Here is a 24060-nt window from a genome sequence, read left to right as displayed (position 1 = left end):
GAAGTAACTTAAGGTAGATAGTTAGTTGACATTTCTTGTCATCACCTTACGTTATTGCACCCATGATTGTGTATTCCAGCTGAAGTGCTTTGATGGTCAAGCAATCACTAAGAGACCTTAGATGATATAAACTCAGTTCCAAGCTCAATGAGCTTGGTAGGAAATCTAAAGGCTTAATGCCTCAGTACTGTTTAAGAAGAACCTTCAAGAAAGCTCTAGGCTCTATGCTGCTGATCTGTATACGTACATCATTAAGTAGTGTCTGTCTCCTTCAAAATGGGAAATCATCACTTTAATATTATTCAAATTGATTCTTAGATCTCTCTTAGCCATGATATGTCACTAACACTTTAATAACAGTTAAGCTGGTTGTGCACAGATATGGTGGGGTATACTGAAAAAGTACTGTAAGGAAAAGGGCACTGTGGATGTTTACATATTAATTCTTTGTGTATTGAGGTTATGTTATTAACTGAACTATGAGGTGTTTTCTTACGATTTATTGCATTGTGGTGATAAAAACAGCTTTTGAATTGTACAAATAGCAAACAGTCATGTTTTCCAGAGATCTGTATATTTTAGCCTGAGTAAAAATAACTAACTAGCTATCATATATTTTGTGTTGTCTGTGTAAGAAGGTTAAGCCACAAGTAAATTCTATGAGAATATGAAGTGGGGCAAAGAAAGGCTCAAAAGAAATGCAGACACAGTTTAGTCTCAGACCTTAAAATAATTAGTTGTAAAACAAGCATATTGACATACATCTGGCTGTAACTTGTAATATTAAAATCATTCTCCTTCTTTTTCTCTTAAAACAGCTTATTTTACAGAATTACCTCTTCAGTCTTCATTAGTAGTCTTATTTTTCCCACAATTTAAAACAACTTTCCTTGGGTCTTACAGCTCACTTATAGTTAAAGAACACCTTTTGCTTACTACAAATGACTAATTTTATCACGTAAAGTCAGAATGTAACAGTCGTGGGGTTTCAGAGAACATCATCATCTCTGCTGTAGTACAAGATGTGAGGGCAAAGTCCAGAAAGAAGCATCCTGCTCTAAAACCTTTCCTGCATCAGTTCATTGGGCATTATGATAATTAGATCTTCTGTCTAAATAGTGTCCATATGGTGATTTTTCTGTAAATGTTTTCTTTATTTGAACACAGTGTATTAATCTATTTACAGCTCCACATTGAAATTAACCTTGGAGATGGGATAATTAGAATCTGAGCTGAGTAGCAGAGCAGTTTTTTTATTACTCAGGGTAGGGGTGATGGAAATACTAGACATATTATCTCTGATTCTAAAGTCTAGGAGATGTTAAAGACAAATGATATGAACCTGACAACGGAAATTTCTTATTGGATTTGTTCTATTTTAGTTTCTCTGAGTATAACAAAATTTTCTTTCTGAAAAAGACAGTTGTCTTTGATCAGCAGTTAAGAATATGAAATTAAGAAAAGTTATAACTTCAGCTTGAATGGATACTGGTATTAGTTCATTTTTGCATGTTTTTTATAAATGTTTTTCTTAATGACATGGATTTTTATTCTTTGAGACCTAACAAAATATTTTGAACAAAGAAATAGGAATAAGGTAAAATAGTTTTTTTTTTTTTTTCCTCCAATTTATTCAGTTATTTGTCACTTTTTCTTTCCTGTGGCATGCATAGCACATATTTCAAAGAGATTGCACTGAAATTTTTGTACAGGCACAAATGAATTGCAAGCTTTTTATTTAATATAATGGACCAGATTTTAAGAATAACACAAAATGTGTCAGAATTTTCTGTACCTATATGCTTCCTTGAGTGTTTTGATGAATTACAGCCTTCGTTTGCATGATGACTGATTGCGTTTGCAGCAAAGGACTTGCACAAATAATTGTGCAGTTAATACTCCCAGCTGGTTCAATTGGCCTCAGATACCATGGTAGTGGGTGAAACATAACAGCTTCAGTAGAGGAGAATGGGTTCTGAAGCCAGAGCAACAGAATAGTCCTTTGTGATTGCCAAAGCCAGTGCTGACCTCAAAACAAAAAATGGCAAACCAAAGGAATGCTTCTCCACTGTACGTAGTGTGCAACTAAACCTAAAAAATTTAGAACTGCCTTCCTGCGAGCTTCTCCTCTTGGTAAGGAAAATTGGGTAGCTGGTTATTTTACTGCCAGGATAATCCATAAATTACTGGCACACTGCACTGTAGCATGTTTCTATGAGATGGTTTACTAATAAGAGCAGAAATAGAAAAAGCTGTTTGGTCTGATGCTACCTCTTTGAGAATTTCCGATTCTCTTAGATCCTCCTTTCAGAAAGGCCTGGTATCAGGTACCCAGATCAGCTCAGAAAGACCAGTGTCAGAAAGCCCCAAGAGTTTTGTAGGTAGTGGTACCATGTTCCATTTAAAACAACACAATTCAACAAAATACTCCAGTCACTTAGTCCACGCAGTGTAAGGAGTGCAAATCTTAGTCATAACTCTGTAAAAGCACCCGTCTGGAGTGTGTAAGAAGGACACTTAGGTAAACTTGAATCCCACACAACAACAATAACATCATGCTGCAATTTCAGTGGAGAGCAATTTAATGAAACTATTATTAATTGTCATCATAAGTAATGAGAGCATTAAACTGAGAAAGTCCTCTAGAGGAGAGGAATCTCCTTCATTTACCCTCAAGATGGTCACAGCATCAGTAATAGAAGTAGTCAGAAATCCTTCAGAAACAGAGCAGCCTGTATCCTTCAGGTACATCTATGTCCTGTGTTTGAACTGGTTGGCTTTGTGTAGTGGTTTTGGGTCCATCAGGCATGGCAAGCCAACTGGCTGCAGAAGCTTCCTGGCAGGGTATCTCAAAGGTGGCTTGCATTATTTTCCTCAGGTAATGTTGCCACGCTAATTAAGAAATGAGAACTTCGTGGTCGGTGGATTAACAAAGATAAAATTTATATTAGCTTCCAAGAAGGCCGAGACTTCTGGGGGCATCTGCCCCACTGCTGGAGGGGTGAATTGAGTACGTGAGTGTGTAGGGCCTCCAAAGGCAAGGACTAATGTTTTCATGGATAACGAATAGTGAGAATCTTTAATTACTAAGATATCTCAGTTTCTCTTTAAGAGTTTTGGCTTGAGCTGCTGCATTAGGTTCTTATTTCTTTATATATTTCACCTTTTGAAAGAGTTTTATGTGCTTTGCTTGTCTAAGGTAGGCATATTTATGATGATTTCAGATCACCATTGTACTTGACTGTTTTAGTGCCTTTCCTGCATGGTTTTGCTTTTAAGAAATGAAAATTTAAAACAATTTACTTTTTAAAATAGGTTTAGACCTGCAGTCTGGCTCTTTCCTGAACTTGTTAAAACTTCCATTCAAGCTCTTCTATCACTTCTCAAAATACTTTTAATGTAGATCTTACATTCTTTTTTTTTTTTTCTTTTTTACTAAAGTCTGCTGAGTAATTGTACTGTCTGCTCAATAGACAACTGATTACATCTCCTTCACCTCTTGCTTATAATAATGATTTCTTCAAGAGAGTCAAAAAATGTATGATATAAATTCTTTCATCAGCATCAGGAAGGTCAAAGTAAAAATCACTCGCAAGTACAGTTTATATCTGGATCTAAATCTACCACTTGAGCAGTTCCATGATAAGCTGCTAAAATGTATGCAGAGGAAAAACTTGGATATCAGAAATAACTGAAGATGTAGTCTGAGGAAAATTTATTTCCTTCAAGTGTATTTGAATGTGCAGTAATGCAGTTAGGGCCCCTCTGATACAAAAGAAGCATTCCGCTATCATCTGTCTCTCTCAGATGCCCAAGATAGGCACACAAGAGAGAAGTAACAAATTATTTATTTACTTATCTATTTAATAAAAGGCCAGTGCTCATTGTTCCCCTCCACTTGTGACTTCTAAAGCAAGGAGTGTGTCCAGCTTTTGCATTAGCATCTGGGCGGTTCTACAGGAGGCACAAGCAGAGGGATAGACAATTGAGAAAATCTGTAATGAAATTCCTTATGCATGAAAAGATGTTCTCCAATATTCCCATCTCTGTTCTGATCCTGTGTTTTTTTTTCTTTTTTTTTCTTAAGGGTAGAATTATGAAGCCGAGCATAAGGGCTATATTTTTCACCCAAGAGTACTTTTTTCCTCAGTATCTATGTTATTTGTTTAGCTAAAATTTTATTGTCAACTTCTCTGAAAATGAATTAGCACTTTTGGTTCACCTAAATAGCGATGTAGTTTTCTTCTTTTTATATTATGGGGTACTGGTTTCCTGCTCTTTCCTTCCCATGAACAGAGAAGACAGAAAATTCTCCTGGAAATGAGAAATCAACACAATTGTTGTATATACACATCAAGTTCTGAATTTCCCAGTTACTGTCTACTTTTGTGGCTTACCATTGTTTCTGCCATTACTTTGGTGTGTGCTCCAGCATCCAACTCACTGGGAGATTTAAATAGACATTTGCTTCCAGTGTAATAGCTAAATCATTCTCTGTTATAACTACATATCTTGTTTCTATGAAAAAGTCTTCTGAATTAACGGTCACCCTTTTTGTCCATGTTTTATTATACTGACCTTTGCAAACTCTTGCAAAGAAATAGTTCAGTGAAACTCTCAGGTTTTGTGTTTCTTACTTTTTTTTTTTTTTTAACTTTATTTTTCCCCTTATGTGCCAAAAGTTGTCTGCATTTCTTAATGACTCAGGCATCTTTCCTTATCATATCACTCTTTGTAATATTAACATTATGAAAGCACTGTCAGTTTGGATTGGATGATACTACAGTAAAGTCAATTTTCACTCAGATATTAGTAGTCTAAGTAGTTTGTCCTAGATGCCAGTGAGTCTTTGGTTTCTTGCTAGGAACAAATTCCCACCAAATCTAAACACTTGTTTTTAAATGTGAGAACTTCATCGATTTCATATTTCTGCATGTTTTCCATTTAAATGGCACATTTTCATACGTGCCTTTTTAATCTACATTATTGTATCTGTTTTTGAGAAGTTTCAAAGTTTACCACCTCTGCATAATCAGCTGAAAAAATAAAAGGGAATTAAGATCTTCAGAATGAGATAATGTCAGAAAAAAAAGTCTTCCTCTGACATTTCTGGCTGGCATCTGTTTCAAGCACAGAGGCAAAAGTTGTTTTAAGTTTCCTCGTACTGCTCACAAAGCTGGGCCCTCTAGTTCTGCACATTCTTTTATTGAACATACTTGTTAAATATATTTTACTTGTGGTTTAGAAACCACTCAGATCTAAGAAATCTTCTTGAGGTCTCAGATTCATCCAATGTTTGGCTGAATGCTGCTTAGCTTTGCGCTGTCTCTTTCTAATGGGCAGTTGATTTGAGCTCAATTCCCTTCAGTCTGCTATGCTGCTTTTCCAGTCAACTGTGATTTTACTAGCTGTGCAATCCTCACTCATTTGTGTTTTTATTTTATTTTATTTGTTAGGGACATTTTGGAATTTTTATTAGATCTATTTTTTCTAAATGGCATTTCCTTTCTGCACTATTTTTTTGTCCTTTTAAAGCTTTCATCTTCATATCCAGTTTCTCTGCAATTTTATTTTCTTTATAAGACTAAGTAAAATGTTACTGATGATTGGTACAAGAGGTCAGAAGCCACTTGTGTGTGTCATGGTGGACCTTCAACTCCCTATGGATATTAAATAGAGTCAGGAGTACATTAGATAAAAGAGCTGTGAAGATTTGGAGTAAAGGTAACTCCTACTTTTGTGGCTGAAACAGAATGGAAGAGTGGCGGAGATATTCCAGATGGACCAAAATAAAATTAAATAGCTCAACTCTGAAGAGTGGAGATATGGGGAAATAAATGGAAAGAAGAGAATGGTGAAGAGCAGGGAGAAAATTACCCATTTTGCATATAAATGATGTAATTACCCCCTCAGCTTCTCAGGCAGAAGTTGACATCCCTAATTAAAATAATTTTATGATCTTCTGGGGACAGATACACAAAAGCATAAAGAGAAGGAAAAAATAACAAATACAGAACTAACCAACATCAGGAGCCATTTCTACAAAATAATTTTGTAACAGGACTGATGATGTACATGCAGTCTCAGCTTTATAACAAATTATCAGGCTTGTATTTTATTTCAAATGATTCACAAGGCTTGATATAAAAGGCAGAAGCTGAATAAAGCCTTTTCAGGGAAGAGAATGATGAAACCACAATATGAGGACAGGGAATTGAAAGCCTACTGGACTGAATTTCATTGTTTTCTTCTGATTAATACTGGAAATTGAAAGCCACTGTGTTTAACCTGTGCTGATGCTACAGTTACTGTAATTAAGCATGAGAATATGGTCTTACAACTTGTGCATGCTGATTGTTTTATACAAGGCACCTGGCAAATTTGCCAGTACATACGCTATTAAATCTGCAGCAGAGGAGTCCAGCCAACAAAGACTGCTATTCTCACTTGTTTAATTGATCTACATTATTCTGTCCACCACATCTTCCTTCCTTCCCCACTTGCCAGGCAAGAAAGCAGGTAAGGAGTCTTTTCCAGACTCTGTGATAGTGAGGGGATGCGTTGTTTTAATGACACATAAAGGAAGGTTGTTCTACAAAGCAAGATAAAACCCGGTTAAGTGTAACAAATCTGGAAAATTCCATTATCGTATGCCTCATCTTATCATTCATACCATCTGACTGACTGATTTAACGTTGCTAAGAGACTTGACAGGCCAACTTGTTAGTATTACATACTGCACTGTAGGGATTGAGAAATCGATTGTTACCACTAATTTTCCTCCAACAGGGTGATATTTCATTAGTCAGAAGTTTGCTAAAGGATATCTTTGTGTTCATGCTTTTTTTTTTTCTTTTTTTTCTTTTTTCTTTTTCTTTCCCCATATAGCTAGTTATCTTTTGCGTATCCTAAGCATTTTTGGTGATTTCACAGTAAGGTCATGAGCTAGCAGCCAAGAGAATAACATTGTACATCAGGCACAAATGCAGAAAATCAGGCTAGAAATCTCACAAGAACTGATGTTCTTGTCCTATAGTCACTACTTCTGGTAGTGACTAAGTGTCATAGTTTTGGCTGGGATAGAGTTAATTTTCTTTGTAGAAGCTTGAGAAAAACTTTGGGTTTGGTTCTGTTCAGAATAGAGGCACAGTTTCAAGTCCATTAGTTCAAAGCTGATTCATCCTGCCTTAATTAATGATTCATACATAGACCACAGAATCTGGAATAACTATTGTGGTGTATGAGCTAATTAAGTATTATCTAGTACCCCACATGCTTTGCTCTTCAACTTTACTTATACAGGTAGGAAGGGGAAAAATATTGCACTTAATGTATCTGACAATTATGTCTCAAATGTTTTAAAGAATCATACATTCGTAGATTTTTTTAGGTTGGAAAAGACCCACAAGATTATCAAGTCCAGCCATCACCTTATACTGCCAAGTCCACCACAAAAACATATCTCTATGCACCACATCCACACATCTCTTAAATACATCCAGGGATGGTGACTCTGGTGTTTCCCTAGGCAGCCCGTTCAATGCCTGACCACCCTTTCCATGGAGAAATTCTTCCTGACATCTCATCTAAACCTTCCCTGGTGCAGCTTGAAGCCTTTTCCTCATGTCTTGTCACTTATCGTCCTGCTGTGTACACAAATTATCTGCCAGACAAACAGTGGTGTGTGAATGGTCCTGAGTGAGTTACCCTTTAGCACAACGCCCTTCTGTGCAGGACTTTCAGGAACCCCAGCAAAGACAGCAGGCAGCTGAAACACAGTGGTACGTTTATGGCCAAATAATGGCCTTTTTTTTTTTTTTTTTTTTTTAAGTGAATGAGGATAACATAATTCCACTCTTCCTGCTAGAGAAATAGAAAATCAAAGATACAAGGGTATAACATCTGTTACAGAGACTAACTATAACACAGGCACAATGTAAGAAAGCTAGCAGAAAGGAGTTCTTTCGTGAATAGTGTGACCCTGAAAACACTTTTAAGGATAAGGGATTGATTCTTGAAAAAAAGCTGAGGCTCTGAAAACTGTGTGGAACAATCCATCCTTGATTCAGGTTCTCCTGTCAGCAAGGGAAAGGTGTTCGATGTACCTTCCTCTCTGAGCTCCTTTCAGTCAGAGAATCAGGATTTATTTGCAGAATATTTGACTTGAAAACAAATATATGGCTTTCTCACTTCTTCTTTTGTAAAGATGTATATACATCCTGCCAAAGGTAATACACAATCTGTACCAGATAGACTTTTTATTTATTTCTGGATTTTAGAGTGTGTATAAATTAATCTGTCTTTATCCCTATTTCTCAAGAGATGTACGTAGATGTCCATATACCAGCATTTATCTTTCTGGTTAGTGCCACTGTGTGGATAATACATCATTGGAGCAGTGGTGCTAGTTATGATGTATGACACTAACATATCATAAAAGCATTGCCACTTCTGTGATGTATTATTCAAAACATAGAATTAAACAGAAAGATCAATATAATACAGGCATTTAATTTTTTAAGGTGTGTTAGAAGGTTTTAGATTAAAGAACATAGGCTCCAGAGGGTTTTCTTAAGAGGCTCAGTACATAACAGAAACAAATGAGAATAACTGTTATTTCGTATATGCACCAGTCTGTAGGAATAAAAAATAAAAATCATTCTATGGCCAGTGAAACTTTTCAAAGCCTCATTCCCAACATGTTTTTAGTGCTTTCTGTCCTCAGCTGCAATACACCCAGCTTCTTACCACATTTCTCCAGCACATCATCCACAAAATACCTCCTTTGCTGTCTCCACGGTAGCCGGTTCCCTCCGCTCCCTCTCCGGTCCCCTGGCCATTACCTGGCTGCTCGTGCTGCGACCAGCTCTGAGCAATGCGAAGACAACCGGCCACCTCAGCCCTGCTGATCAGCTGCCTGGCGTGCTGAGCTGAGCAGATAATGGTGCATTTATTTGGCTGCTTTTTGCACAGTGAGGGCACTTCTTTGAGTCTCTCTTCTCTACTTGGCTCCTGATTACCGCTAAACTGATTGAAATTTAGTTCCCCTAGAACTGCCTCTTCATCAAATTTAGTTGGAATTATCACATAGTTTCAGAAGTTAATAGGGAGATGATGGGGTAGGGGATGAAAAAAAAAAAAAAGCCTAGACATCCATCTTATTTCCTTTGTGGCTAACTAAAGCCCTTTTGAACTCTGTTGTTTTCATTCCCACTTACTGTTTCCAGGGATTTTCATTGAAATACATTTGAATTTAGGTTCATTCACTTTGGTTTTCCAACACTGCTAACTCTAATGTGTTCAGCAATCGTACTGTAGGCAGATTTTGAATAAGAAATGCGTTTTTGTTGTTGGTGGTAGTTTTTATTTTATTTCAGTAATATTTCTGTAAGTCCTTCCAAAGGCGTTAGGTAGTATTTTTCTCCTTTTGTTAAGAAAGGTGTAATGGAAAAAGAAGCTGTCAGGTCTTTTAAATATAAGAAAGAAAAAAAAAACAAACAACAACAACAAAAAAAACCTCCCCCCTCCTTCCATATAGACAAACAAACAAACAAAAAGTTTAAGAAGAAACTCTGGATATTGCAAAATGTGTTTGAAACTGCAACAGCTGGCAGTTCTGGGCTTCTCCATATACCATGTAAAGCAAAACAATCCTACAGTAAGCTGGGAAAACTTTCTTAGGTTCTGAAGGCCCTGCTCTTAAACATTTTAGTAGAATGAAAACTGGGTATAACTATCAGATCTCTGCTCTTTGCAGGCCTTTTTATTCCACAGTTACAAACAATATTTACATTATTCTGTTTCTTATGTTTGCGGTGCAGCCATGCCACTTGTTTTCTCTGGTTGAATACTCCATTTATTAATCACTTTAGCAATTTTCTTTCCTGCTGTCTAACCAAAACTTTATAGTTTTAGGATAGTAAATTTTTCTAACCTTTTTTAGGTACAATACAAAATCCCTTTACTGTCTCAATATTATTTCCTTGAATCCTTGAAGATATTTATACAGTTTTATATCCCCTTAATCTCTTTTTCTCTAAGCTGTGTAAATTAAGTTCCCTGCTTGCTCTTCCTCTGTCATATCCTCTAATCCTTGAATCATTTCAGTTGTCCAAACTACCACGAAAGCAGCATATACATTTCCTGGGGCCCAGAACATAAAAAGAGTTTAATGTTGAAGAGGCCACAGCCTCCCATGACACGCTTCTATGAACATACCTCTTGTGGACATCCATAGCCAAAGAGAATTGGAATTCTTCTTGCACACCATTGGCAGTTCTATTTTGTATATTTTTTATCAGGTTTTGGTAGTATTCACAGAGCGCTAACCGCTTTGTATGCATTAGATGCTGCATTTTCTGCCCCAAACATCTTAAAAAGGAAGATTTTGATGTATTTGAGAGCCTCATAGCAGGAACCCCCTTTGAAGAGAGCTACATTTTAAGACCTCTGTCCTATCTCAGTTCACTTAGAATCAGCATTTATGACATATCATGTTATGTGATAAATGTTTTAGATTTTTAATGTATTTTGACCTAAGAATAATGTTTCGATGAGAGGATTTCTAGGACAGTGAGAGAGGAATGAAGTCAGATTGTGCAACGTAGAAAACCACTGCTGTTTCTGGAGGTCATGGCAATTTACAGCTTGTATCCCCAAATAATACACTGACAAGTTCATTCAGATCAGATAGATATACTTTTAAATATACAGATTACAGATAATTTTATCCAAGTCAGAGCAAGATTATAGCTTTGGTCCCCTAGCCAGTGATTTACAGTAACTGTCTTCTCTCAGAGGCATTATACTAAATCTGCCAAAATTGTTTTTGTCTTTCCTCATGTTTGATTTTAAACAGAAATCCATATGTGTGGTCCAAGTACTAGTGATGCTAAAGAGAAATTTATTTGTATAGATAGGGAGCTGAAGAGACATATCTCTCTTCTAACTTCCTTTTCTGTCTCAGGGTTGTCATTGTAGTGAATTAGCAAAATGGGCTAAATGATGTTTTTAGTCATTTTCATCCTCTGTCATGTCACAGCAGTTTGATGCTTATAGATGTAGGATTTCTTCAGGAAATGTCCATGGGGTGTGTGTGTGTGTGTGTGGAATCAGTTTCGTTATAGAACACAATCCTATATTGCTGGAGCATAAAGGAGAGTGATTTAATATAGTGGAAGATAATGGTTAGGGCTAATTATGCTAATGAACAGATATAAATGTATATACAAATATGAATGACCAGTGTGTTTGTATATCCACAATTTCCTGTCTAGGTTTTATGTGTATATAGGGAAGTACATATACTCTAGTAGTTTATATGTTTGTGTACTCAACAGCATCACTAGCTCTGTAGCAAACTACTTTTTGGAAGCCCTTTGAAAAAGGCCTTGTGCAGAAGTACAATGGAATGTGGTCCCTTTGTAAAAACCATATAATTTATCTCAACATGAATCTGAATTTATTTAACGTGAAGTATTAGGAATAAGTTAAAAACAGTTGGAAAGTGTTTTATAATAGTAAAAAAAAAAACATGCATTTTTCAGTGTTGTTTAATGAAAAGTTTCTCCGTAATAAGATATACCTATGCCTCTATCTCAGTCCTCATCATGCCCTTTTCCGTCAGTTATAAGGAGGGTATCTCTTACTCAGCTGTAATGCAACAACCTACGGTTGCTTCAAATATAACTTTCTTTACAGATCCATGTAGATTTTAGTTTGATGTATACTAGGTAATACTATGGTATTTTACAGTGAATAGGTTACTTATGGTAATCTCAGGAGCATTCCAAATCACAGCCTTTTAAGATAAATATAAATATGAATGTATTACGTCTAAAAATGTTGAATGTGGTGGAAGCTGGATGTTGCAATTATTGGAAGAACTACATAAGCAGATACAAAGAGAGATGAATGCAGTTCAACTGACAATCAGTAGAAAATACAATTTAACTTCTTTTTTTAGAGCTATGTTGGAGATAAAAAGCTAGACAGGAGCCATTAGCTTTTAAAGATTTATAATGCTTTTAAAAGGTTCCATACAATGAGCAAAGAAAAGTGGAAAGGTATTGGTCTGTAATTCAGAGAAGGTCATTTCCATCTGGGCATAGAAAAAATATCTTCTGAGGTGTTTATCTGTAAACTATTTATGACACAAAGAGGTTTGTTCAAAGGGGTAGAATCATACAGAAATTATGGAAGGTGCATGGTTAAATTCTATAATTTTCTTTCAGCAAAAATACCAGTGTGCTGATGTGCAGAAACATATTTAAAAAGACTCATGGGTTTCTTTTCAAAAATTTTCATTAGCACCTAGTGCTATCAAATTAAACCTACTGTAAAGTAAATTAGCATAGTACATACATTGTTAAATTTCAAAAGAACAACAATGTGCATGAATATATAAACAGACATCTAAAACTGAAATCAATGTATCTCAAATCAGTCTAACTCAAAACAAAACTTAATATGTAATATTCTTTGATAAAGAGAACATGAGCACTAAGGATTGATATTAGGCTTTTTCAAAGACTATTCTTTTCATTAAACACTATCCTTGCTCTTAACTAATATTATTATCTGAGGTAATGAGACAAAAGGATGATAGCTGCACATTTATTTGCAGGTAGTAGTCACGCATCTGTACTGTTCAGAGTCCCTTAAGGAATTACAGAAATCCGGCCAACTCTAGTGAGGTTTTCTTGTTAGCAATTAAAGAGAAAACTAGAATCATCTGCAAAGGTAGCCCACAGGTTTTAGGTACCCCATGTTTATTATCAGGTGTAATTATAGCTGTTGGGGAAATCCTGTCCCATTCTAGCATCATTCCTGCAGAAGCAGGCAACCACCTGCTCCTTCCCTGATGGAAACTGTAAATTTTGTACTAAGATTTCCGGCTCATATGGCTGCTAAAAGAAGCTGCAGTCTGATACAAAGTCTTTTTTTGTTTGTTTTGTCTTTTCTCAGTTAATGTTCAGATAGACAAACTACATTATTAATTTTGACCTGTGAAAGTGAGTTGTAATAGACTAACCTGGAACAAAAATGTGGCATATAGTTAAATCTTCACATAATTAAAAAAGGCAATTCACCAAGTGCTAGTCTGAATCAACACAGAACTTAGGAAAGCAAGTTAATAAAAACGAAACTTCTTACAGGTTTATAGATGTCTATTTGGTGGTGCCAAGTAAATGTGATTTTTTTTATTAGTAGATTTATTAGTAGATCACTAGGAGAAAGGCTGACTGTATTTCTAGATGCAAGGAGTAGATGAAAGGGAGGGGGGTTGTATAATAAATTCAAGTGTATCATTAATGCTTTATTATTATTATTATTTATATTTTTATTTATTAGAGGGTTCAGCTGCTTAAACTTTGGACTAACAAACAGTTAGCTCCTTATATATGGGAAAGCCTCCTTTTGTCCATGAAAGAATAAAGTGTAAATTGCCTTAAAATTCCTTTGACATGGCCAATCATCAGTCCTGGACCAGGGAGGGCTAGAAAGTATAGCATTGCCATGGTATGAATGAAGAAGTCTAAGGTACCTTCAGCATGAGATTTACAGACCAATAGACACTCTCAGTGGAGAGTGAAGGATTCAAACCTCCCTAAATGGAGGCCTAGCCTTTGGCTTAGGGCCTAGAAGGCGAGGTCAGCGTGGTAGTCAGCAGCCTGTCTGCGCTCAGGTTGGTTGGTGACCCTCAAATATAGGTTCTCTTCCCAGGCAGTGACTTTGGAGCCAAATCTGAAAAGGTTCAAAGCCTCCTAAAATAAAATTTGCATAGAATTTAGGAATTAATGTTCAGTAGAGCAGTCCAAAGAAATGAAGCAAACAGAACACTCATAGAGAAGACGTGGACACCCAAAGCTGTGCTGTTTGTTTGGCTTCGCTGTTCCTTTCTAAGTCCTCCCTGTCGGATTAACAGCATTTTCAGATCTGGTAATTTCCAAGGTGAGGTGGGAGCACAGCTATCAGGTGGCAGCACCAAGGTCCATTGCAGCCTGTGGTTTAAATCTTGCACCACAGGGTGCTTCCCAGGGACTGGCCCTCCCCTGTCCCAGAGAAATTGACTGCAGCTGGGGGTGACTCGCAGCACTGTATAGGTATTTTTGTGCCTTCGCTGTTTCAGTGGAGTCAAGGGGTGGCTAGGAAACATGGCATCAAGTACTGATTGGGTGAGGAAGGATGAGGGCCTACAGGTTAGGAGCTGGGCCACTCAAGCATCCCCTAATTTGTGGGGAAGAACCAGCTTGGAGTGGGCTTCAAGTGGCTTCAAGTCCATTTAGACAGAAGAGAGCTTGAACCCATCTTTGTTCCACTTCCTTCAAAAACACTCTCTACTGAAAAAGAGCAGTTTTTATTTATTTTGTACTTCAGAATTATTTCTTCTTTATTTTGGAATGGTAGTCAGCCCTTTAAAGAGACTGGGAAAGTTCTTATTTCAGCCAGATGCTGTTTGTTATTCAGTGAGCAGCCTGGCTGCAATACACACAGGTCCTTTTCCATCCTTCACAAATATTTTCTGCTAACATTATATGAAAGACATTATTTTGATGTGTTACTCTTCTGCTAGGTCTTGATGGGTGGCAAGAATAATGGCTTCAAATTTAAAAGGAATGGTAGTAAAATTCTGGTGGGACCTCCTCACCTAGAAACACTAGAAAGAATAACATTAAACTTTGTAGTGCTCAGGATGAGTCTGCATTAGCATTTTACCTCAAAACAGGCATGAAGTTTGGAAGTGAATTTCCCCTCCACTTACTGCATTCTGGTTTGCTTTGAAGAATGAGCTTGGAGCATTTGGTTCATTTCCTTTTTGAATGAAAGTGAACTCAAAGCTGTGCTCCCGGCCTGCACATGTCTGCCCCAACATTTAATGAATGCCAAGCCCACAGAATCAGGCTACAGCTAGTCCAAAGGAAAATCCCTGAAGCATATGTGTATCACGTTGGGTCCTCAGCATCAACTACTTCACCCTCTGGTTCTGCCACACTACTTATTAATGTGGTTGCAGCCCCACAAACATGAATTTGACTAATCATATTTTATTATAGGGGAAAAGACTATAAACCATATAAAAAAAAGATGGCACGATTCCTGAAACAAAGCTAATGAACAGAATTTTTCTTAATTGAGGCAAACGTGAGATTTTTGTAAACTATCCTGCTGAGTAACAAAGCCCTAAGTTGTGTGATTTTGTGATCTGAGTTACTTTGTCTTTTGCTCCCTTGCCAACTCAACCAGCCACTCTGGTCCTCAGTCTACTGGTGTCTCTAGCTAAATACCTGGTAGCAGTGGTTTCTGTTAGTTCAGCTCTTCCATACAGTAATGGTTAACTCTTCTTTTATAAGATGGATCCTGAAGTTCTTCTCATACTTCATAGGCGATTATTAAAACAGGTTCTTTCACTTCCCAGCATATTGTAGACAGATCAAAGAACTATATTTCTGAAATAACTTCTATGCCTCGGTACTAGAAGCAGACTCTAAGGTGTGATTGATTGGCCCAGAAAAGCATACACTCATAATTCAGATTGTTCTCCACTTTCCCTCCTTTTCAATGGAAATAGCTTTTAAGCATAATGATAAAACACATTCAGGGGCGTATTTCAGGTGCTCCCAGTGGAGCACTAATTCTTTCCCGGTCTTGCAGCCCTCTTCCTGACAAAGGTCTGTGCAAGAGTATTTTGATTCTCTTCTGAGACTCTACCAATGTGTTTGCATAACATCCAGATCAAAGTTCTCATCAAGAACAACCTACAAACATGACAATAAACCCTAGATTATCGTGTAAAAGGTGAGTGGCATTTCCACGTATTCCACTGTCTTAAAATTTGTCCTGCTAACTTGTTAGGCTTAAAATCTCAAGTCCCTTTCAGGCTGTGCTGGCCAGTGGTTATGTGCATGCTCATCTGTCCCAAATATAAATGATTTGGGGATCCAGTATATAAGGCTACGTTCCTTCTAAGAGTGCAAAGAATTGTCTGTTACATTTAGTTGGTGGTTCACTCAGACTTTGATCATCCAGTTTTGGGTATCGGTCAACATGCTAAGATGTGGATAACTGCCTCCCAAGGAGATCGTTTGGGTTCTGTAACAAGTAATTTAGTTACTGCCTTTTGAAACACGATTTCCTTTAGTCTGGCTGGTTTTGGTGTCCCAGCAGGCTGGCTATTGTAAGCACTCCTCTCAGGTATCTAATTCTCTATACATTTACTGTGTGTAATTTAAGGACCTTATCCTGCATTGTCATTTTTAGCACACAAGCACTGATCTGGCTGGCTCTCAATGCCTTCTGAGGTTAGGTATTTTTTATCAGGCTGAGATGCTGTCAGTGTCTTTTATGTTGAGCAATGTAATTCAAATCTGGAAAACAGCAGAATGTGATGCACCTTGAAGAAACCTATTACATGACTTTGGGTGGAGTCCTGGAATTTGACAACTACATGGATTTGTTCCAAACAATTAAATGAATCTTTCTTCAGAGCATATGGTGCAGAGAACATGTCATGTTTGAGAAATATGGTTGGCTTCTAATCTTGATTTTTAATTTTGTGAAAGAACAATAATTTGGCACAACATTTTTTTTCTTCCTGTTAAGTACAAATGTGTTTTCTTCAAAGATGGAAAAAAAATATCTTCTTAGGAAAATCCAGTTGTCCCTTACATATGTCATAGATATTACTTTTTGTCTCAGTTCTTTTGAGCTACAATTTGGAATTAATGTGGTTGTTTTTATTTCCTATTGATACTAAAAGTGTGTGGTAGAAATTAAAAATCCAGAGACTCAGCTGTTCAAGATCTATCAGTTGGTCTATATAAAGGGTCTGACTGGTATAATTGTTACTAAAAAGGTGATGCTGTAGAGAAAGGATTCATTCTTTGATGCACCAGAAATTCAGCAATGTATCCTACTTCCTTGTCTGAGTTCAGTGCTGATATTTAATAGTCCCGGCTGTGTGGCAGAGAGGTAGGATGCTCTTTGGGCTGGACAGAGAGCAGCAGTCTAGCTCCATTCAGGCTTCTGGAAACATCCTGAGGAGATCCTAGAGCCAGCTGTATCGGGGAGACCTGCCACCAATTTCAGCAGTGCCCCTCTGTGTGCTGAGCCGCAAGCAGTGGCATTATCCTCGATGAGCGGTCAGAGGGAGCAGGACCTCCGTGTGCTGCTGTATGCTGTTCCCGACCCACTGCCCCATTTGGGGAGCCAGGCCAGGCCAGGTGAAGAGCAGAAGGCGCCTGCCCGCCTGGCACCAAGTCTGCCTGCAGCCTGGCCAGGCTGCTCAGCTCTGCCGGGCACTGCGCCACAGCACCGCCGAGCCAGGGCTTTTCTCTAAGGGACTAAGGGGATTAGATTTTTAAGGGGAAATTTAAGAGGATTGCAGATTTAAGAGATGGCCAAAGGGGCACATTTATAGCTTTTTAATTAAAAGATATTTTGGCTTGAAGGCCAGAAGGATTAAGGAATCGGTAAAACCAAGTTAAATGTCAAATGCAGGGTTAAACCACAAATTAGGCACATTTCTAATGGATCTTTAGCTTCTAACTTTTTTTTTTTTTTTCTTCTGAGATTAAACAATCCGTAAAGCTTATTAAGGTCATTTCCTATCAATCTTCCTCTTTTACCACTCCTGTGCTCTTGCCCGTATTTATGGCAATACAAATACCTTTAAATCCAACATAAGAATTTAGATGGCTGGTAGAATAAAAAGGAAGACCTTTAACAGGCTGTGTCATGCTCACATTTTTGAAGAAAAAGCTTATATTTTATGAGAGCGATAACTGAATCTACATTTGCCAAGCATGCTACATTTGAATATTTAAATGGCACAGTCTTTTCTTTATTCCATTTTTTCTCCTTACTTTAAATGTTCTGTAGTATATGAAAGTCAAAGTATTGATCAGATTATGCAAGAGAAATTCTCATAGGCCTAATGCAAAATTTTCTCCATAAGCCTCTTGTCATTATACTATTGAGTCATGTAACGTTATTTTGTTGAAGTGAAAGTGAAGGTGTTAAGTCAAAAAAAGTAATTTTAAGTTTTTAATTATTCTACAAGTTATGCCCTACAACACATTTTCTAAAAATTGTACCTTTTGTTCAGCACTGAACTGCATGAATTACTTATAAGTACAGCAGATCAATATCTCAGAATGTCTTACAAATAATAATTTAATTCAGCTGGGATTTTTTCTGTTGTTGCTCTTCACTCACCAACATTTTATTCTTGCAGCATTAATAGCAAAAGTCTGCTTGTAAAAGGAAAGGTCTCTTACCAAATGAATCTGTGAGTTCAAGGGCAAAGCTAATAGTGGTGTGATATTATTACCACACAGCTGTTTCCTAACACAGCAACCAGAACTGTCTTGAGTTGTATTGTGGTGTCTGATGAGTCACTGGAGACGTCACCTTACTTCAGTTGCATTGGTCCTCAACTGCATGACCATCAAAACTGTAGTGTATGTACCATTTCCACACAGGAGCCATTCAAAATAGAGCTGCTCTTGAGCTCAGTGCTGATAAAACCAGTAATATGACTCTACCAACCAGAGAAGTGTCTAACACATTACGGGAAGGTGGACTATTGGATCTATTGGATATAGGTTTGACCTTAGACATTTTTAGTATTACAAAATAGTGGAGAGACTTCTGGTCTATATGATGAAGATACTGACAGCCATGTCAGGCCCTCAACCGTACACACTCCCATGAGCTGTTCTGAATGCTGACTTACTAGCTGTGTGATCTGACTGAAAATGAAAAACTGTTTTCAATACCCAATACCTCTTCGTTTATTATCTTATTTATTACAGTCTAATTTTGTCTTTGGAATGAAGGCCACTGAAAAACTAATGAAAAATCATTTAAAATAATATTTAGCAGCTGCAGCTTCTTGATGCCTTCAAAATATGAAGAGGGATACATGAGTATTACTGAAAATGAATATTTCACATATAGCATTCACAAAATTGTATAGGAAAAGTGTTTTATGTATGTCATAGGTCAGTATCTGCTTGTGGTTTCAGTAAACTATATCGTGTTAAAGTAAGTTTGTTAGGCTATGCTCAGTCAGAAGCATCTGTAAAATTCTGTGTTTTGAGTATCTTTGAAAGCAGCAGCACAAGGTTAAAAGGAAACACACCTGGGGGTGGAAGATGTAAAACACTGGTTTGGCAGTCACAAAATCCTCTGTTTTTCTCAAGTCCAAACACAAGATAGCATTGCATGCTTCCTTGATTTTCCACCAAGGGATTTCTCTTAGGACATTGCCATACCTTTAGCAGTCTGTTGTCTGCTTGCATATTGTTTGATCCAGTGCTTAGTTCAGCTCCCTGAACTGCCTTTAATCCGTGCAACCCCACCATTTGCTGCATGACAGAGGGTCAGTCACCCAGAGCTGAATGTGGCTGTGCTTGCTCACTTCCAACATTGCTCATATATCCAGGGCAATGCTAGGATTTACCCTGCTGTAATAAACAGCAGCTTTTGACCCTCTCTCTCCACACACCTCGGTTTGTGAAATTCTTTTACCAAATCCCAAAGCAAAAACGGTGTCAGACCCCTTTATTTTTGAGGTCCTTTGACCTCACTGAATGAAAAAAAAAATCTAAAAATATGTTCATTCACTCTGATGTTTTTAATAGATGGTGCAGTCAGGCTTGCTGTGTTTTGCTTTCTGTTTTAACACAGCATTAGTTCAGATTTCTGTTTACTGCTAACAATAAAAGTTTCTGGCATTTCAGATGCAGGTACTCCTGCTGTTTTGGTATTAGTACTTTCTGTGTGTAGGGTAATGACAGAGTTGAACTGAAATGACATTGAATTGTTTAAGAACTGTTTTTCTGCTGTTATTCACAGAAACCCCAGCATTGCTGTCTCAGAGGACGGGGCTCCTTAACTTCTGAAACTCGGTGGCCAAGCACGCCAAGCTGCCTGCTCTGGGGCTCTCTGTCCCCTGCAACATATGGAGCACAGGCCTCCAGCACGACATTTTCTGAACGTGGATTTTGTACATTTATGATCTCTTCCCTAGCTTGTGAATTGGCACTTCCATGCTTTCCAAAAGAATCTCATTACAAGGCGCTGGTCCAGTCACTTGTTTCCCAAAGTGTGCTTCTTAAGAAAAAAGATAACAGCAAAGACTTCCTTGCCTGCCAAATGGTTTGTCTTGCTCTCCTACGCAACAGGAATTTAGAAGGCCTGAATCTTGCCCTGACTTGGATTTGCATTTACACAGGTATAAGTCACTAATTTGAGTTGCTTTAGAGTTATGTTGGTATAGCTGTGTGGTGGGAAATTGAACTTTGCATATTTTTGCTTGATTAAAAGTGTGCAGTTCAGAGTGCTTCTCATTTCTTCCAGGAGGCTTTTCTCTGTTAGCTTCTGCTATGCTTTTCAAAGAATCATTACTGCCAATATGTGGGAGGATAATTTCGTATTGATTCCTGATAACAATTTTTCACTTTACTTTATATTTTCTTGTGTGTTGTGTTTATATATATATATGACATTGTATACAAGTCATAGTATGCTCCTCCTTTATCTAGTAATTTTGTCCTGTATTGATAGCTATTACTTTTGTATTGATCTGTAACATGCTGACTTAATACCAATAACATCAGTCTATAAAACAGTCAAGTAGAGCAACCTAAACCACATAAAACCACCTGATTAACATTTTTTACAGCACTCCCTTCTGAAATAAACAGACTGTAGTGGTTTTTAACATCTGGTCCCCAACAATTCTTGCAGGGGTGATAACTTTTTTTTCCCTCTTTGCAAATGCTGGACGCTTTTTCATCAACTTTTTCATCAAGGCACAGCTGTTGCTGCAGAACACCACGTACTCATATCTGAAATATGGCTGTTGCTCACTTCTGCTTATTTCTATATGACATCATTTTTGCATTGGATACGATTCAAAAAGACAAATGTCTTCCATGTGCTTTGAAAAGGAGTCTCATCACCACTTAGAAAACAGCCTTTTTTCATACTTACATAATACCTGCAAAAATATGCTTCAGTCCTATGCCTCTATAACAGAAGTCTGGAGCAATTTCTCTTCTCATAAGGAAGGACAATAGCTACCTACAGATTCCCTCTGTAGGAACTTATACTTTCAGTCATTATTGTGTTGTCTTGTACACAAAGTCTTCTAAGGATAGCAGCATTCATTTAGATTGGTCAAAAGTGTGGCCCATAACAATTCCTAAAAAAATATTTTTTTTTAAAATACCCCAAGTACCTTGTCTTTTTAGAGTATGAGCTACGCTTTACTTTCAGCTAGCAATAAGAATCTTTGTGTGTCAAAAATATACTACAAAATCTTGATCCAAAAGAACAACTTTTTTTGTGTGTGTTTGAAAACAATAGTTGTCACCATTTAACATTGCCTCTAGTATAAGGTTTCAATAACTCTTTGATAGGTAATTGCAGTTTTTGAAGCGTAAATGGTTTTCATGTTTGTAAGAGTAACTAATTTTACTTTTATTTTTAAACTGAACAGTAGAGAATGCTATATATAGTTCATTTATCTGAGTGGCGGATGCCCGTTGCCTGCTAGTTTCCTCATCTTTTGAAATGATCATTTATGAAAAGCTGAGTCTTGTTACGTTGTGTTTCTGTGGCATAGACAAATAGGAACTTTGGTACTTCTGATTTGGCATGTGCAAATGCAGCAATATCCTGAACTGTGCACTGAGTTAGCATTAGATGAAAAGTATGTACAGGCTGATTCATTTTTCTCAGATGCGCGAGATTGCAGTTTAGGTGGCAAATTCTGTTGTACCCATTAATTTTCAGCATAGGGCAACATTTTTCCCCATCCCTTTTCTTCTCTCCATTTCCCACAGGTTACCTTTAAGTAAAATATAGAGATTTGTTCAGCATGGGCAAAATTTATATGCATAGATAAGGGATATTTGGAAGAGGGTCCCATTCATTCTGTGACCATTTCTGCCCTGATTTTCTTAGGTTATCAGAGGATTTAATTTTATAAATAAATATTTTAACAGTAAAGATCATCTGAGAACTTGTACTATATTTGAAAACAGGGGTAAAAGGTAACATTGAGTAATATCTTAGTTTAAATTTGGAGTTAGATACTCTTCTTTAAATGTAAATAATGTAAATAATTACCTAAAATGTAAATAATTACCTAAATTTGAGAAAGAAGATCTAAATTTCAGAACATCTATTATTTTCCTATGAGAAATGTTCCCATTTTTCTATTATTTATTCTCTGTGAGAAATGAGTACCCTTTTGTAACAGCCTTTACTTCCCAAACCAACAAGAATATACCAAACAAAAGTGGCAAAAAATCAAGTAAGATTTTCAAGCCAAACTCTGTGTTCCAGAAGTTTCTTCCTGTAATAGTCAACTTATTGCAATAGTCAGTAGGTTGTTGGTCAGATATTGGATGCCTCTGTGATATAATATCTATTTAACGGACACATAAAGGTCCTTGGCATTTTTGCCTCAGGCATTGGAATGACTGTTTTAGCCATTGTCTGTGGTGGATTCTCTTTTTATGGCAGACAGAACCTGTATGCCTTGGAAGACACTGAGGCATTCGTACTGTTTTTTATCTCATTTTTAAGATGGTGCTTTTTAGTGAAAATGGACTAAATCCTGCTTCTTTCCCCCGACATGTTTTTGAATATCTAAATTCTCTCCATATCCCATTACAGGAGGAGGAGGAGGTCGGGAACTTTTCGAGGAAACCTCCCCAGTATTTGAATTCCAACGGGCTTTCCCATTATTGGAACCTTTTTCACTCTTTTTATAGTGTAGTTAAAAGTTAATCAAGCTATAACATCCAAAATTTAGTTATTCTACCAGCCTAGAATCTCAGTGTATTCATGCCTAACCTATTGCTATCTTTCAGCAGAAAACCTTAAAGTATGTTGGTAAATATAAATTAAACTGCAGAACATCCCACATATTTTTTTTTCTATTTTGCAGAAGAGAAAACCTGCTATCATTAAAATTTGCACGATAAATTCAAGTAAAAATGCTTACATGCAAAATGCTAACTACCTTAGCTGGTATTCTTCTATTGGAGGAGTTTTTAATAATGTATCTGTAAATATTCTGGGGAGAGCCAAGGGAACACTGACCACGATGAAAATACTTCAAAATAATATTTGATAGAGTTTATGGTATTTATCTGTTTATGTTTTGCTTTTGTATGTCAGTATTCATCTATCCTATTTTTCTGGCAATTCTTATTATTTTTCATAGATTCCCAAGACGCACAACACTCCATTTATTTCTTATACTACTGACCATGATTAATGACCAACCACGGTGTGAATACCTCATTTTTAATGATCATGATTAATTGTAGCCCATCATGGCAATTTAATATGCTTATCATGCAAGATCTAAGTCAAAAAACTTAAATTATATCATAATTAGGAGGCATATCTTAACTGTGAAACACAAGAATAGTTTGCCATTATAAAACTTGTGGTTCCATGCTTTCACAAAAAGATTGCAGCACATCAACCTAGATGGTCTTTTCTGTTCTTATGGGAGTATAGATCATGAACTTTTCCATACTGCATCTCATACTGCAGGAGGATCTTTTTGCATTTCAAACTCTTTGATTGCAGTTTTCTCCTGAACCTAATTTATGATTGATGGAGATAAGGAGAACTTATGAAACAGGGAAGATAAAAGAGCCTGTAAGGTAGGAAGAAGAAACTTTAGGTTCCTCATATAATCTCTAGATTATGAGACACACATCCCTGTGACACTACTGCTTATATAGAGTATAGTGGTACACTCCCCAGTGCCCAGCTCTGTATCACCCTGAGAACTGATGACAGATATCATATTTTTTTTTTCCCTGTGACTGTTTTTACACATAGGAGATCTGTGGGCATGTTGTTGGAGAGGAGCTGCAGCACTTTCTAACACAGGCTCTGACATGGGTGACTGAGATACCTAGCATCACCTATCAAGGACTCTAAACTTAGTCTCTGTGGATGTCACATTCAGTATGACATTGTTTTTCGTGCTTAGTTTCTTCCTACCGTGATGTCTTCCCTCAT

General features: G+C 37.1%; 1 protein-coding gene across 2 annotated transcripts in view; it reads left to right on the top strand.

Annotated features, from left to right (window-relative positions):
- The window catches only part of LOC308194076 (uncharacterized protein), a 56225-nt gene that overhangs the window by 7655 nt on the left and 24510 nt on the right, over positions 1-24060 (top strand). For both annotated transcript variants that reach the window (XM_080589473.1, XM_080589474.1), the window contains exon 3: positions 19861-20239. In XM_080589473.1, coding sequence (XP_080445599.1) covers positions 19861-20239 — 379 coding nt within the window. The remainder of the gene's footprint in view (positions 1-19860; positions 20240-24060) is intronic.

Source organism: Anser brachyrhynchus (assembly GCF_964034855.1).
Source record: "Anser brachyrhynchus genome assembly, chromosome: 4".
NCBI lineage: Eukaryota > Metazoa > Chordata > Aves > Anseriformes > Anatidae > Anser > Anser brachyrhynchus.
Note: the sequence above shows the minus strand (reverse complement) of the source record. Positions and strands in the feature narration are given on the sequence as shown.